This window comes from Hemicordylus capensis, chromosome 2 (genome assembly GCF_027244095.1).
Source record: "Hemicordylus capensis ecotype Gifberg chromosome 2, rHemCap1.1.pri, whole genome shotgun sequence".
Lineage (NCBI taxonomy): Eukaryota > Metazoa > Chordata > Lepidosauria > Squamata > Cordylidae > Hemicordylus > Hemicordylus capensis.
The window spans coordinates 368,796,009-368,814,102 of NC_069658.1; the positions used below are offsets into that span (position 1 = coordinate 368,796,009).

Sequence of the window (18,094 nt, forward strand, 5' to 3'; positions counted from 1 at the left end):
CACAATATAATGCAGAATTTGTTTAAATGGAAAATTTTATGGAGTACATTCTGATGAATTCTATTTAGCTCAAGAATCTGACTTAAAAGTGAACTACTTGTACATCTCTCAAACAGCAAAGTTCTATAGCTGTTGGAGAAGGTTCCTTAAAATCAATGTAGTGATTCAATGATATTATTATTATTATTATTATTATTAGCATTTATATCCCGCTCTTCCTCCAAGGAGCCCAGAGTGGTGTACTACATACTTGAGTTTCTCCTCACAACAGCCCTGCAAAGTAGGTTAGGCTGAGAGAGAAGTGACTGGCCCAGAGTCACCCAGCTAGTATCATGGCTGAAAGGGGATTTGAACTCTGGTCTCCCCGGTCCTAGTCCAGCACTCACACTTCACCACACTGGCTCACAACAAAGGTTTGCTATGCTTGTTGGTAATGATAAAACAGACCTGCTTAATTTAATTTTTAAATTAAATTAATTGAATAAACACAATTTCTGTATAAACTGAATTTCTGAGACAACTGGGATATTATAAGGCACAGTTGCCTGTTTTAAAGTGGGGGGTAAAACTTGACATACATAACTTCTTTCATGATTATGCCACCTATCTCAGGAGTTCCCAACATGGTTAATCCTAGATCCAGAAAATATTTTTCAATATATGTTTGTTGAAAGAGTTGTGATTACTTTCATGTCACCTTGTATAATATTTACAATTTTTATATAATTATTTACCATTATATCTCAAAGGAACTACTGAAATGTTTCTTATTTTTTTCTTGTATTAAATTATTTTGTTTGCCTATTATATTTTAAAGTAATAGCCTTTAGTAATAATAGTATTTAGTAGCAGTAATAGTAATAATATATGTTATGTCTTTCTATGCAGTATCAGGTATTTTTTCTTATAGAAAATTTTATCATTATAATAGAATCCTATAATATTATATAATATACTAGAATACTTTCTTATTAGAAAACCTTTTTTCCATATAGACCACTTCCTATTTTAATTAACAGTCATCTTCAAATTTAAAAAGACACACAGAAGAATTGGGAAAAAATCATTTAAAATGCATCAGGGTGAAATATGGTGCTATATTCTATCCAAATGGAATAGAAATCTGTAGGTTCCTTAGCTGCTGCTATACTATAACTGTCGTTTGCATTTTTGCACCCTTTGTTCAAGGAGCTCAGGGTGGTCTGCTAACCTTCCCTGCATGTTATCCTCACAACAGCTAACATACCTGTGAGGTAAGTTAGCTGAGAAATGGTATTTGCCTAAGGTTACCCAGTAAATTTCATGGCTGAGTGGAGATTTCAACCCACTCTAACCACTGAATGACAATAGCACCACATATGACACCTCTTAATAGTCACCATTTTTAAAGAATTCCCTGAACTGCAGTCTCCACAGCAATCACTTCAGCCCATGATTTGTTAAAATAAAGTATATGTGTAAATAGTTTTATCTGCTCAAGTCAAAGAGTCTGGTGTGAGCATTTCCACCCCCCACATTCTCTGTGTATGTGTGTATGTTTTCCCATTTGTTCTTAATGAGTATATATTTTCTTTTGTTTAGGGACTTAAGTGAAAACCAGATTCAAGGCATCCCAAGGAAGGCTTTTCGAGGAATTACTGATGTGAAGAATTTGTAAGTGGCATCTATAATAGAACTTAAGTTAAATTTCTTTTATTTATTCTATTTTACTGTTTGCAGACATAATAGTCTCTTCTCATTTTGTTGCAGGGCATTATGTTTAGGAAGGTGATACTAATGTCCAGTTATTTGAATTAATTACATTTCCTTTAAAAGACTATAAATCTAGGAATAAATCAGCAATAGTATATGTTGTGTTTTACTTATTAATAATTGAATTTAAAATAAGAGTGAAAATCATCACTTTTTGTAGCCAGAATTTTTAGACGAGAAAAGAGAGCTTATGTTTGAGAAATGTCTGTCAGGATTCTAATAGGATTATTAGAATCCTGACAAACATTTCTTTACTGTTTAAAACAGTTATTTTCTACATTTTTTATTCAAAATAATTGTAGCTTTCCAAAAGGAGCTGGAAGTCTGTGCTTTTCTCAAATCTGCCATACATGCATAATAAGTTGCATGCTAATCTTCTCTGCATAGTTCCTGTTTTCACAAAGCTATATATTTTAAGCTGATGTAGGTTTGTTAGAAAATGATCCAGTGTAACTTTCAACCATGCTTCCTTGTTTTTATACACAACTGTCGTTATATTGTAAACTTGTGGCAAGATATTCATTTCTCAAAATTTTTAATCATAGTTCAATAGATTGCAAATGTATTTCAATAACTTTGATATTCCACAGAATACATAATGCAGAATACTTTACTTTGGGTGATGATATACCACAAACAGTATAGTAGGCAAAAAGCATTAAGGGCACAGCAGCTTTGTGCTTATTAATGCTTACATTAATGTGCAAGAATGCAAGAAAGAGCCTTTGTTAATCAAAATGTTGTTTCCACTTAGTTTAAAGTTGGTTGTGGTTTTGTGGATTGCCAAGAAAATGCTTAGAACTAGATGTATTATCAGCCCTTTGGTGCATGTGCACAGCAGTTCTCAAGGTACATCTGACATGCTTCTGATCCTTTTGATGTGCCGTCAGATATTTGAAAGTCTAAGAAGAGCAGCTTTACCAATTGCTGGATGTAGGGACAACAGGAAGTGCAAGGGGCACACTCTTTCTGTTCTCTGCCTGAATATTAGTTTTTGGGAAGCAACAGCAGGCCGCAGCTATTGCTCTACATGTCCCAATTCTGAGCTTCCCAGAAGCATCTAGTTGACCACTGCAGGCAACAGGATGTTGGACCTTTGGCTTGATCCCTTAGGGCTCTTATGTCTATAATTCGTTGTAATGTCTGAAGTAGACCTAGATATCCGAAATGAACCCTCTGTTCTGAGACCTGAAAGTCTGTTTTAGAGTTTGCATTAATACTTGAATACAAATATGATGAGTATTTATTTACTGTTTTTCAACCAAAGTTCCCAAAGCAGTTTACATACAGAAATTAATTAATTAATTCAGTTGGTGCCTGTCCCCAAAGGGCTCACAATCTAAAAAAGAAACATAAGAAAGACACCAACAACAGCCACTGGAGGGATGCTGTGCTGGGGTCAGATAGGGCCAGTTGCTCTCCCACTGCTAAATAAAGAGAATCACCACTTTTAAAATGTGCCTCTTTGCTCAGTTAGCAGGGGTTAATATGTTGTTAATAAGTAAGTAAAGGGGACAAGGTAGGAGGTAAGTAAGTAAACAAGTAAATAAGTAAAGGGGAAGGTAGGAGGGCCTTTATGAATTCATATTCCCCCCTTGGGGCCTCCCATTTTATCCCCCAAGTCCTTATACTTATCATCTAAGAGAGCAACTGTCCCTGTTCATTCTAGCATAGCATCCCTCTCAACGGCTGTTACTTCTCTCTCCCTTGTGTTTGTTTTTAGAGTGTGAGCCTTTTTGGGACTAGGAAACTGTCTTTAAATTTGTTTCACCATATAAGCTACTTTGAGGACTTTATGTTGAAAAGTGGCATATAAATATGCTTAATAAGTAACTTCTGAAGGCCATGGTTCTGCCCTTTCTGGCAGAATTGAGGTCTTCCCTTCTCCTCTTTCTGGCTCCCTGTAATTCAAGCACTGGCTTGCATATCTCAGCACATTAGGAGGCACTCATGCTTCCTGTTTGTTCTGCATTAACTTACAGATGGACAGCTTTCAACAGACAAGACAAATTGTGCTTAATGCTACCGGTGCTAATACTGCCTTTAACATGGGGTCTCATGCATGCATTTTTCTTGCATATTTTCAGAGTAATCCAATGGATTAAATTCCTTTGATTCCTGATAGAGGTGTCTGGTCAGATGTTGACCTTAATGAGTTCATTAAAAAAACCCTTTGGGTATTACTTTTACATTTTGTAGGAATTTGGTAGCTAGGCCACATTACTATACTATTAAAATGATGTCACCAAGTTGAAACTTCCTATAAGTATGTCTGCAACCATTTCTTCTGAAGCACAATATTTTATATCAATAATATTTTTCTCTTGTAATTATCTTACAAAATCATATTTCACATTAATATGCTTACTTCTCTGTGTAACCTTCTCACTTTGTCACAGAATAATACAACTTTGTCTTCATACATTATAGTAGGTTGCAATGCAACTACTCGAAAATCTTATGTAAGTTTATGTAACTGAATAACATCCTGACAAGCTTGTGCCACAGATATATACTCAGCTTCAGTTGAAGTTAAAGCTACAATAGATTGTTTCTTGATTAACCATGAGATTGCCCCTTCTCCATAGAAAAAATACATTACCACCAGTGTTCCCTCTAACAGGGATTCCCAGATGTTATTTACTACAACTCCCAGAATCACCTGCTGCAATGGCCTTTGGCTGGGGGTTATGGGAGTTGTCAACAACATCTGGGAATCCCTGTTAGAGGGAACACTGATTGCCACTAGTTGATTTTCTGTTATCTCTGTCTTTAGCACAGTGGGTATCCATGTATCCTGCTTACTTGATTTGCTTACATGCTGGCAGTACTAATTCCAGAACTGCTGTGCCCTTTAAATACTGTGCAATTCTTTTAAGTGTAATCCAGTCCTTCTTTGTTGGTGAATTCATTTTTCGACACAATATTCCAACTGCTGCTGCAATATCAGGATGTGATACAGTTGTAATGAATATTAACTTTCCAATTCCCATTCTGTAGTTTTCATTGTTTTCAAGAGACTCATTGGATTTCTTCTCCTTTAAGAAACCCACTTCCATTGAAGCACTCATCCCATTTTCCTTTGTCAAACCAGGACACTCAGTTAAGTTTATCTTTTGCCTCTGAATGCAAAACTTCCATCATCTTACCTTTTTATTTGTATCCTGAGATAATAAGATGATTGTATTAACAACAACAACAAATTATTATTGTTGTTGTTGTTAGTAATAGTAGTAGTAGTAGTAGTAGTAGTATTTATGCCCCGCCCCTCCAGTACACTACTGGTACACTCCAGTACACTACTGGTATACTCCAGTAAACTTGGGTGGCTCACAATATCAACAACATGTACAATGGTAAAACAAAACTTTAATAAAATTAAACAAGTTTAAAGGCCAGACTAAAATCACATTTAAAATGACAAAATTTAACATTTCAAGTTACAAGTTATTAATAGAAAGAAGTAAAACCTATTTCACCCAAATCTTTAATTTCTACTTCTTTATTTAAATTCTTCACTATCTTACCATAATCTTTCTGATGACAAACAATCAGATAATCTTCATATATAAGAATGTACATCGATCTTCCATCTCTATCTGTTATATTAATTCTCCTGGGTGTGCCTTGGAATGTGCGGCCCAGCGCCCAGCTGATTGGCTGGGTGGCGGACACGCCTGATTTGCTGAGGCACACCCAGGAGGATTGGTTGCTGCAGCGGGCCCAGCTGTGGAGGCCAGAGGCGGCGGCAGGCCCAGCCCGGCGACGGAGGCAAGGCCCAGGATGGGGGAAAGAAAGGGGGGGCAAAAGTGGCGGTGGGGAGGAGAGACGGCTGGGCCCGGAAGCGGAGACTGGGGCAGAAGGTGAAGGGGAAGAGGTAACTGCCGGCCCCAAAGAGCTCACAGATGCTCTGTGCGGGGTCGGCTAGTATCTCATATATCTCATATACAGACAAGGATCAGCCTTTCCCTGTCTAAATTCTTCTTCCAGAAGCAGTTGATTTAATTTACCATTCCAAGCTCTGGCTGCTTGTTTAAGTCCATATATACTTTTCTGTAGTTTACCCACAAGAGTTTCACTTAATGGTAAACACTTATTTGTACCACATATAGTCTTTCTTTCTGTTTTTTGGTAACTTTACAAGTGTCCATGTCTTACACTTCTAAAGTAAACCTTAGCAGCCTGTATCCACTTATGTGTATCTGAATCAGGTATTCCTTTTATTTTATAAAAATCTATGGATTCAGGTATTTTCTCCTCTTCTGCCTTGAAAGAAAATCTTTTATGTGGGCTCCCTTTATTAATCCTATTTGAATGTCTCACCTCTAATTGTGTTCACTCACCCCTTCTTGATCAGATAACTCTGCATCAAGAATGATTATTACTTCTTTATTTTATTTATTAATTAGATTTATATACCACCCTTCCAAACTGGCTCAGGGTGGTTCACAGCACAATAAAAACAATTAAAACAAATTAACAATTAAAATGAAACTATTAAAACACAATAAAACCAATAAAACAGCTAAAAGCCCTGAAAATCAGGGCAACAGTTTAAAACAATTTAAAACAGTTAATCATCTAAAACCCTGGAAGGCCAGGCCAAATAGGTAGGTTTTAAGGGCTCTCCTAAAGGACAGCAATGATCTCAAATTATGAATTTCTGCTGGGAGTGCATTCCACAGACCAGGAGCAGAGAAGGCCCGCCTCTGCATCACCACCAGACGAACCGGTGGCAACTGGAGACGGACCTCCTCAGATGATCTGAATGTGCGGTGGGGATCATGTAAAAGAAGGCGCTCTCTTAGATAACTCGGACCCAAGCTGTTCAGGGCTTTAAAGGTAATAACCAGCACTTTGTATTTTGCCCAGAAACATATAGGCAACCAGTGTAGCTGTTTCAAAACAGTCATAATATGGTCTCTCTGGGTTGCCCCAGAGGCCAACCTGGCTGCTGCATTCTGAACTAACTGAAGTTTCTGGACTACGTACAAAGGCAGCCCCACGTAGAGCGCATTGCAGTAGTCAAGCCGGGAGGTTACCAGCTGATGCACCACTGTTTTGAGGTCATCTTCTCCAAGGAATGGGCACAGCTGTCGAACCAGCCGAAGCTGATAGAAAGCACTCCTGGCCATGGCCTTCACCTGAGTTAACAGGGTGAGGCCTGGGTCCAGGAATACTCCCAAGCTGTGCACCTGCTCCTTCCAGGGGAGTGTAACCCCATCTAGCACAGGGAGATCTAACTCATCCCTCAGATTCTGAGCCCCCACAATGAGCACCTCCATCTTGATTGGATTCCGCTTCAATTTATTCTCCCTCACCCAGACCATTACTACCTGTAGGCAGGCATTTAAAGAATGAGTGCCATTTCCTGAAGATGAAAAGGAGAAGTAGATTTGGGTGTCATCAGCATACTGATAACACCCTGCACCAAATCTCCTGATGACTTCACCCAGCGGTTTCATGTAGATATTAAAAAGCATTGGAGACAGAATGGAGCCCTGGGGGACTCCATATAGCAGCTCCCATTTTGAGGAGCAACTGTCACCAAGCTCCACCATCTGGAATCTACCCGAGAGATAGGAGCGGAACCACTGCAAAGCAGTGCCCCCTATCCCCAACTCCCCCAGGCGATCCAGAAGGATACCATGGTCGATGGTATCAAACACCGCGAGAAATCCAGAAGAACCAGCAGAGTCACACTCCTTCTGTCGATTCCCTGGTATAGGTCATCCATTAGGCCAACCAAGGCTGTCTCAACCCCATAGCCAGCTCTAAAGCCAGTTTGAAATGGATCTAGATAATCAGTTTCCTCCAAGACTGCGTGGAGCTGGTCGGCTACCACGCTTTCAATCACCTTGCCCAACCAAGGGAGATTGGAGATTGGCCTGTAACTGTCCATCACTAAGGGATCCAGAGAAGGCTTCTTTAGGAGTGGTCTAATCAATGCCTCCTTCAAACAAGGGGGCACCCTACCCTCCCTCAGTGATGTGTTTATGATATTAACTAGGCCGTCTCCAACAATCTCCCTGCTAGATAGAAGCAGCCAAGTCGGGCAGGGATCCAGAGAACAGGTGGTAGGCCTCACTGCCCCAAGCAGTTTGTCCACATCCTCAGGAGTCACAGATTGAAACTTATCCAATCTAATAGTGCAAGAGGGATTGCTGGACACCTCCCACAAAGATCCTGCAAAAACAGCGGAGTCCAAGTCAGCTCGAATACAGGAGATCTTGTTTGCAAAAAACCCATTAAAGGCATCACAGCAGAATGACCCCGGGGACTGATTTGAAGTAGAAGGAGCAGAAATCAAACTCCTCACAACCCGGGATAGCTCCGCTGAGCGCGAACCTGCAGCCGCAATGCGTGCAGACCAATGGCTCTTTTTTGCCGCACACACCACGACAGCATAACTCTTCAAATGGGTCACATGCTGTATCCTGTCAGATTCTAACCGAGTTCTCCTCCACTTGCGCTCTAGTCACCTACCCAACCACTTCAGCCCCTGCAACTCCTCAGTATACCAAGGGGCCATTTTTGAAGCAGGTCAGAAGGGACGCTTAGGAGCAATCATGTCTACTGCCCTGATGAGTTCCTTGTTCCAGGTTCCCACCAGGGCATCAACAGAATGCCGCACCAACGTCAAAATCCTCCAAGGCCTTTTGAAATCCCACTGGATCCAGCAGCCTTTTCAGACAGACCATCCTAATAGGTCCACCACCCCTGCAGGGGTGGAATGCGGCTGTGAGACCAACCTTAACCAGGTAGTGGTCCATCCATGACAATGGGGAAATGACAGGATCCCCCACCAACGGAACAACCCCCTGATCCGAACAAAAGACCAAATCAAGTGTATGGCCAGCAACGTGAGTTGGTTCAGAAACTAATTGGGATAGTCCCATAGTTGTCATGGCCGCTATGAACTCCTGAGCCGCACCAGACAAGCCAGTCCCAAAGTGGCTATTCAAGTCCCCCAGCATTAAAAGTCTCCAACACCAACTCCACGACCAGCTCCATCAGCTCAGTTAGGGAGTTGGTTGGGCAGCGGGGTGGACGGTACACCAACAGAAACAAAAAATTTTGACGTAGTTTCTGTTCAGCTTCTTCACCTGCTGGAAAATCTAAGTGACGATTAAACATTGTACTTACGTTAGTTTCTTGTTTCTCATCAAAGTAAGCAGCAGTGCGCAATTCGATGTTATCTGTGGCAGGGTTGAATATTCTATTATTTTTACTTCCCAATTCAGATCCCCGCAAAATTCCTTCTTCATTTCTACAGTCCAGTTTCCCTCTCTGCTCCTTGGGGATGTACGTGTATGCTTAACTTCCGAACACTTTGATGTGCTTAAAACTGGGGTTTCTTCCTTTCCACAGTTCAAAAGGATTTAAGTCTTTGGTTTTTGCTATCTTAATACCTCCTCCCCCCCAACAGTACTTATTCTTCAGTCCTGCGTTAAGTAGTATCTTCTGCACAATTCCCTGAGCATATTCTGGAGTAAAGAGCAGTGCATTCCTCTAATATAAGTGACAGGACTGCCTGTGCAAAACCTGGTCTGATGTCTGTATATATGAAACATAGTGTTGGATCATATTATAAGAAGTCTTGAGAAACAGAATAATTATGCTTGGGTATGCATGTATGCTCATCACTGAGTGCGTTTATACAATGTGGAAGGCTGGTGTAGCTTCTTCCCCATAGCAAGTGTACTGTCATAGCTCACAGCAGCATGAAGCTTTTCCTGGTTACTAGGCAGAACAATCTACATTTTTACATAGCCTGTTATGTACGTCAATGTTCTCTCTGCAGAGGAGGAGTGAGGAGGAAGCTTGCTGCGTTTCCCTTCTCCCCACAGCCTCCTCCAACAGTGGGTGGGGAGGAAGCCCTACCTACCAAGGAAGGTGTGCTATAGGACTGCTTATAACTCTTGTTATGGCAAGCCTGGGCAGATGAGGCCAGCCTCCTCCTTTACAGTTGTCCCCTTATATGAGATTTAAGCACGGAAATGAAAGCAGCATAGGAAACAAGTATTGTAATTTTACAGCTAAGCAATTAAGCAAGGCTCTGTAGCCAAATAGACAATCTCAAGGTGTAAAAGCTAATACAAGTAGGTGGCAATTGAGGCAATGTCCAAAATGAGTACAGGTGAGGCAAGCAGATACAAACAAGACAGAAGCTGGGACTTCTGTGTGTTGTTCACATAGTACATGTAGTTCTACAAGTACATGTTGCCAGGAGGTCAAGGCTAGAGGGAGGAAAAGAGTTCACAAGTAGCAGGATAATGGCCAGCCAGTCGATGACTGAGTGGAGTTAGGAGACACTAGTGGATTTCATCCAGATCAAGACTGCTGGATAAGACAGGGAACTCTGGTCTTAAAACAATGGTTCTCATCCAGCCATGGCTGCATAGTCCTGACATTGATTGTCTTCCTCTATTTACAAAGGTGCTACAGCTCTCTGATGAAGACCCAGCCTATCGTATTGGCTCATAGCACTTGTGGCCTTTGGCCTGCCTGCAGCTGAGCCCTGGTAGCAAGAAATGCAAAGAAAATAATTGACATAGACAGATTATGGTCCTGTCCGTTGTGTGCTTTATGTTGGACACCTGAGGAAACCATTCCAAGTGACCTTTTATTCAGAAGAATAATGTGATACTTCCCTTTGCTTAATTGCAGCTATTGGGATGGGGTACAGTTTTAACAATTTAGACTACTATGGGGATTATTGAGCTGAAGAGTGTCATCTAATTTGCAAAATAGAATAATTGAGTTGAAGCACATTTTCCCTCCAGACGTGGATTCCAGTAGAATCCAAATAATAACTTAGCATTCTAATGGTTCTTAAATGAAACTCTGTCCTGCAATTTTAGTTATGCAGATGGGTGCATTTAGTGAAATCTACAGAACTATTCTTTAAAAGATTTAATTGGAAGGTTCAATAGAGGAAATATTTGCATTCCTTTTCTTTCTTTGGCCGTGGGCTTTGCTAGTCAGGAGGAATTTTTCGACAACAAATTTTTCAAAAGCCAAACTTGTCACCCTTGGGGGAAAAATTGCCCATTGCAGTGCTGGCCCTAGGCATCCCAGCAAAATGTCAGGTAAGTAAAATTGGATTTTAGCTCACTTTAAAAATATTGAAAGAAAGTTGCACACAAATTGTTCAGAGTTTTTGTTTCTTACTTATTGTTTTATAATTAAATAATCTGAGCCACTGGGAAAGTCATCAGGAAATTTCAAATCATTTGATTATTTGCAAATCTAAATTCTAAACCACTGCAACACTCTCAATGTACAATATGATTTAATTTTTAATTAAATCATCCTATATATAATTACAGTATTATGTTCAGATATTTCCATAGATATTTTACTTTCAAAGTTTAAGCTCTTTCCTTAGTACTTTAAGAAAATAAGAATAACCTTTCTGGATCAGGCCCAAGGCCCATCTAGTCCTGCATCCTGTTTCACACAGTGGCCCACCAGATGCTGCTGGAAGCCACAGGCAGCAGTTGAGGGCATGCCCTCTCCGCTGCTGTTACTCCCCTGCAACTGGTACTCAGAGGCATCCTGCCTTTGAGGCTGAGTGGCCTATAGCCCTGCAAATAGTAGCCGATGATAGACCTCCCCTCCAGGAAGTTATCTAAACCCCTCTTAAAGCCATCCAGGTTGCTACCTGGGCAGAGAGGCACCTTTTAAACATGGGAGCAGGGGGAGATTAACTGGCCTTATCCACCCCCAGCAAAGTACCTCCAGTGACTGTTGCTGGTGTCTATCTTGTGTTTCTTTTTAGATTGTGAGCCCTTTGTGGACAGGGAGCCATCTTCTTATTTATTAAGGATGTACATAAGAACAGCCCTGCTGGATCAGGCCCAAGGCCCATCTAGTCCAGCATCCTGTTTCACACAGTGGCCCACCAGATGCTGCTGGAAGCCACAGGCAGGAGTTGAGGGCATGCCCTCTCCCCTGCTGTTACTCCCCTGCAACTGGTACTCAGAGGCATCCTGCCTTTGAGGCTGGAGGTGGCCTATAGCCCTCCCAACTAGTAGCCAATGATAGACCTCTCCTCCATGAAGTTATCCGAACCACTCTTAAACATCAAATGGAAAAGAACATTCCCTTTGGAATATTTTGTTGTACCTCATTGTCATTGTGAAAATGTTTTCTACAGAGATTACATGCAGGTAGACCATTTTTGCTTATTTCAAACATCGGCCCAAGTGTAACACTTTTGGGACTCCAGAATGATACCCAAAAAGCTCACTCCTAGGGATGTGCATGGAGCGTTTTGTGCACATCTGTGGGTGGGTGAGTGGAGAGTGGTCACTTTAACTGGGAAAAGGTAGGTCTTCCCTCCCCATCCATTGCTCCTCTGCTGCCCTGTTTATATTAAGCAGCTGGGCTGGTGCTGCAGACCACTCAAGATGGTATCCACAAATGCTCAGATGCCATCACCTTCCAGACATTGCCGAAAGGGTGCTGGGAAGTGGGAATGGATGCAGCCGGAGCTGCGTGGCTTTTTCAATGAGACAGCCCAGCTGTTTAATACAAACAATGCCATGCTGGGGCAGCAGCGGGCGGGGTGGGTGGGTGGCGGCAGAGCAACAGAGGGGCAGGAAAGACCTGCATTCCTCCATTTAAAGTGACTAGCTTTCTCCCACCAAAACGATTCAGCTGGGGCAGTGAAGTGATCCAGTGCCTCAAAATAGAGGTCCTGAAACGCTTCAAGCACATCCCTACTCCCTCCTGTCTGTCCCCAGTACATCTGTATTGCTGCTCCCCCCCACCCCCCAATTATGACAAGCTTATTATTATTGGGGCATGGGAGGAAGAGGTTTTCTGAGAGTATTGGCTATTGTTGACATTGTCATCAGTGATGTTAACTTCCTCTCATAAGACCTTAAGCAGGGCATTCTTAACCTTTTCCCTTATTTGATGCCCGAGTTGAATGTTTGTAATGGAATAGTGCCTGAAAAATGTCACTTGAGCTCAAAGGAGTACTTTCTGTGAGAAAGGATAATTAATATGACTAAATGTTGTATGACTACATTTAATATTTCTTTCAGTTGCACCAGTACTGCTGTAAATGGAAATCAAAGGTTGAATAGTAGAGTTGGATAAATACATAGGGCTAAAATGGACCTTTAGTGGAATTGATTACCACTGATATTAAACAAAATGGCCTTGACAGGCAGTTGATTGAAATGTATAATTAAATAAATTTGGGCTATGCAGTTTGTGTAGTGTCCTTTCTGAATGTAACTTGATTAAAATAAATGACTGTATGATTCAAAAATCATACGTAACATCAACATTCTATTTTTTAAAAAACTTCCTTCGAATAAAAACATACACTTGGAGGTTATCCTTGACTAATTTATGCTGACTTCATGCCAACTTTGAATGTATTTGTTGAAGATTTCCTGTAGCATATATTTGTGGCTGTCAAAGAGGCTTTTATCCTGGAAAAAATTGTGCTGGTTTTAATTACAATTTTAAATAGCTCTATAACCATTGTGAACTCTGGATTTACATCATTTTTATGATAGTCTCATAGTTCCTGGTTTATTGATTTTGTCATTTGTTTCATTACATTTAATGCAAACCTTTTGTACTGAGTTACTCTGTTCTCTGGGGACTGGGGGGGCAGGCGGGGGGGCAATATGTAGTCTCTTGGCCAAAACAGTACAGCACATATAATTTCACTGAACCCATGGAGAGCTGTAAATCCCGTTTAGCAGGGTGGCTGCAGAAATATGCCAGCGTGACCTGTTCAAAGTCGATGAGAATGCAGGGTTTGCAGGCAGTACTTGACTATGCACCCCTTTTCCTACAAAGCAAGGATGATTCTAGTCACCCGTATTTTAATATAATTAAGACAGATATATTTTTAAATGTTATGTTTGTGTTGTGAATGTTGATTAAGTACTGGATTTTTAAAAAATAATATTGCTTTTTGCGTGTAAACTATGAACTAATGTAGTCTGAAATTGTCAGGCCCAGAAAGAACCTTACACTAACGGCAGATCTAAGCTGGTTACCACGGCTTAAGAATGGTTACTTGAAGAAAGAAACAGAGGGTTTAATACTGGCTGTGCAAGAACAGGCACTAAGAACAAATGCAATAAGAGCCAAAGTAAAAAAATCCACAACAAACAGCAAGTGCCGCCTTTGTAAAGAAGCAGATGAAACAGTGGACCACCTAATCAGCTGTTGTAAAAAGATCGCACAGACTGACTACAAACAAAGGCATGACAAGGTAGCAGGGGTGATACACTGGAACATCTGCAAAAAATACAAGCTACCTGTAGCTAAACATTGGTGGGACCATCAAATAGAAAAAGTGGTAGAAAATGAAGATGTAAAAATATTATGGGACTTCCGATTCCAAACAGACAAACATCTGCCACACAATACACCAGATATAACTGTAGTCGAGAAGAAAGAAAAACAAGTCAAAATAATCCACATAGCAATACCAGGGGATAGCAGAATAGAAGAAAAAGAAATAGAAAAAATAACCAAATAGAAAAAGAAATAGAAAAAATAACCAAAGATCTACAAATTGAAATTGCAAGGCTGTGGCAGAAAAAGAATTATTATTATTATTATTTCTTGTTTGCACAGTCAGACAGGTGTTATTGACTGGTTTGTTTTATCCAGACATCGAGTCCTTCCCAAGGACCTGGGATGGCTGAATTTTATTGTCAATTGTTATAGATATCGTCTCTGAATATAGGCTGTTCCCAGTAAAGCTGCTTTTTGTAATTGGCTGATGGTGATTTCTGTGGCCCCTATGGTGTTGAGGTGCTCTTCAAGGTCTTTTGGAACTGCATCCAGGGCGCCAATGACCACTGGGATTATTTTGGTCTTTTTCTGCCCCAAACGGCCCCAAACCCAAAACGTTTCGGAGGCCTTTACAATGGCCTCCGAAACGTTTCGGGCACATGCCTACTGTAAACATTAGATCCATTTTGGAAGAGGTGATGGTGATGCTTAGTAGCATAGTCTCAAGGGTAGTACAGGTAGATATTGCCTACCTAGATGTCCTAGAATGCTGCTTCTCTTCCAGCAGTAGCATTAAGTACCATTGGCCACTATTGGAAGAGATGTTACAAAGTTGATCTTAGATGGGCTGGATGGGGCTAGAGTTCATTTTGAGGTGTGATGAAGTCCCTGTGACTCCAAGAGGGAAATTAACTCACACATCCCCGAATGTTCTTTCTCCCAGTTTGCAGCTAGGAATGCAGCTGCATTTCTCCAGATCAAGAATATAAGGGGCGAATGAAATGTGTACTCCCCTTCATAAACATATATTAGTTTATTGTTTAGCAACAATGCATTAATTTTAAATTTTAATGGAAAGCTGTTGAATTTATACATTGATGTGTTTCTGATATCAGTCAGTAGTGTCATCCACAACTGATCTAGTTGTGGGTCTCAGCTAGGGTTGAGAAACACAAGTGGAATTCTTAGAACTGTAGAATCATATGGTTGAAGGCGGCCTTGTAGAAGTATATCCCTTCCATTTCTGCACGACATTCAGGGCTAGAACATCGCCAACAGAGAACTGTCAAGTGTCTGCTGAAAGACTTTGAGTGACTGAGAGCCACTTGGAGAGCTAGTTAATTATAGCTCTGGCGGAGGGTTTTATTTTGTTGTTAAATTTGTTTTATTGTTAAATGTGTATACCACCTTTCATTAAAACAATCCCAAGGAGGTTCACATAGGAAAATTAAAACGACTATAAAAATTACACAATTAAAATATTAAGTTAAAATATAAAAACAGAGATCTAACTATTTTTAAATATATATATACGCTATTGTTTTATTGGCTCTGGCAAGGGTGGCTCTGGTGGAGAGGTGGGGGAAGGGGACAAGAACCCCTTCAAATAAATAGTTTGCCTCCTCAGCTGATCTTCCATTTCTGTTTCTGAAACTGAAGACACGAGAGACAGCTGGCCCTCCCAGAAATGCACTTTTTCTGCTTCTGTCTCCTCACTTTTTTTTTCTGGTGCTGCCACTGCTAATTGATTCAATAGCTCATGCTAACTGAGCAAAGAGGCACTTTTCAAAATGGTGATTCTCTTTATTTAGCACGGGGAGAGCAACTGGCCCTGTCTAGCCCCAGCACAGCATCCTGCCAGTGGCAGCTGTTGGCTCCAGGTAATTCAGAACACTTTCTGATTCTCCTGACAATCACTCTCTTCCATGCAGTTCCCTGCCCCTTACGAGTCTTATCTTCCTCCTTCACGTCTGCTTTGTTCTCACTGCAGTGTTCTCTGTGACCTGTCCAAGAAATCTTCTTTCTCTCTGATGACTAGAAATGTAGAAATTCATTATTCCAGTCCTCACTTTCAAAAGAGCAATCGGGATACTTGCTGCAGGTGCAGTCTGTGATGTCATCAGGATTGGATGATGACACCACAGAGCTCACTGTCCATCTTCTTGCCTCTTGTTCACTTCCTAAACTCTATCTCTACTGATGGCTTTTGCTGCTTTGTTGTTTTCTAATTGCTTGAATGGTACCTGAGGTCCTGTGAAGTGGTGATGTTTAGGAGATGCTGGTGCGCACCCTAAGTCATGTGCCTTTTTGCCCACTGATGGCGAGAGCACTGGGTGGCAAGAAGTCCATCTTCATGGCATCTCTGGCATTCTAAGCTAAGACTGCTGGTATAATATGTAGATGAGCTGTTACTTCCTAGACCACTGACCTCTTGTGGAGATAATGCAGGGTAGCAAAAAGCCCAAGTCCCAGTGAGGTTGCAGCAATTGTTTTCAGCAGAGGGTTTTGAGAGAGCATATAGATGAGCTGCTCATCTTGCCAAGCCTCCTGACCTGAAATACATTACAACAGTAGTACCACCATCATGCTCTTTTTGTTGTTTAGGTTCTTCTTATTTTGAAAAAAGAAAATAGCAGAAGCAAAATAGAGAAAGGAAGAGGATGAGTTACAGAGGCGGGGAAAACTCTTTTAATTATAATCATTATATGGAAAAGGGAATTTCAAGATAAACCTTCATGACAAGCTGCATAAGTCAAAATTCCTTTAATTGTATCTGGTCACCCTAGAGAGAAGTGAAAGATAAAACTGTGTAATGAAACAATTAAAAGTGGGCCTGTTTTGCAGCTTTGGGGAAAAGGTGAGTCTGAGAAGATTCAAAGCGGCTGCTGTGCTATTGCTAGGAGTTTTTTGTTTTGTTTTGTTTGTTTTGAGAAATGCAGACATTTACTGTAAAGGCAAGGTTTTTCAGATGCATAAAATTTTGCTAAGGCCAATGAAGGATACTTGTACAAAGTTGTATACATTTCAGATTTAGTAGTTCTTTATTTTGCAAAGAAAAAAGGGATTTGCAAACACCCCCACCCCCCCAAAAAACCCTCTTGGCCAATAATTCATCTTTTTTTCCACACGAATTTTTGCTTGATTTCCCCCTTTCTTTAAATTCTGAAATTTGCCCTAATAGTCAGAAATTTGGGAAGCAGAAAGGTAAATGGTTCTCTTTCACCACCCATGACAATCTTACTTAGCTTGAACTAAGCTAGAAACAGCAGCTAACAAACACATATACAAACCTTCCCTCACCCCACACATTATCTCCTTTTCCCCACTTCTTAAGTATAACTGCCTCTGCGTACATAATTGTGTGGAGTTTTACATGGATAATGCAATGTGTGGATAATGTTACTGAAAAGGAATCTTGATGTTATTGTGTGACTAAAGCATGGTCAGAAATGATTATGTGAAGAAGAAATCATGATGAAGAATGATTATGTGAATGTATGTGTGAATCAGTCTTTACTTTAGGTTTGAGTTGAGCTTTTCTCTTCATTGTTAAGCTTTATCCCCTTATTTCTGAGCGCTGAAATTGCTCTCCCCAGTAATCTAGCCTTTCCTAGGAAGCAAATTTAGATTGGGAAAATTGTGTTGGTATACTAAAAGTATATAAAATTGTGAAGCTCTTCAGATTATATGTTAGAGAAGATAAAATATTATATTATTTTAACCACCGTTAGCTGAATGCACCTGCAACTATAGCAAGCACAAAGGCCCTGGAAGTTATTTTTAAAGGCCCTGGAAGTGGTTTTGTAAAAAAAACTTTGCAATGCATATTAACTTAGACATGCATGGTTTATCAAATAAATATTTATTTTTAGATTCTCACTGTCCAACTTCTGTTACCTATGCAATGGTTACACCCAGACTAGAGTGCTGCAACACACTCTACATGGGCTGCCTTCGAATTTGGTGTGAAAGCTTCAGCTGTTCAGAATTCTGCCGCAAGGATGTTTCTGGGTATTAGGTTGCTACTAAGTATTATATTCATCCTGCAGTAGCTTCACTAGCT

General features: G+C 40.6%; 1 protein-coding gene across 6 annotated transcripts in view; it reads left to right on the plus strand.

The window, feature by feature from the left end:
• SLIT3 (slit guidance ligand 3) overlaps positions 1-18,094 on the plus strand; it is a 731,964-nt gene that overhangs the window by 406,592 nt on the left and 307,278 nt on the right. For all 6 annotated transcript variants that reach the window (XM_053288108.1, XM_053288109.1, XM_053288110.1 and 3 more), the window contains one exon: positions 1,582-1,653. In XM_053288108.1, coding sequence (XP_053144083.1) covers positions 1,582-1,653 — 72 coding nt within the window. The remainder of the gene's footprint in view (positions 1-1,581; positions 1,654-18,094) is intronic.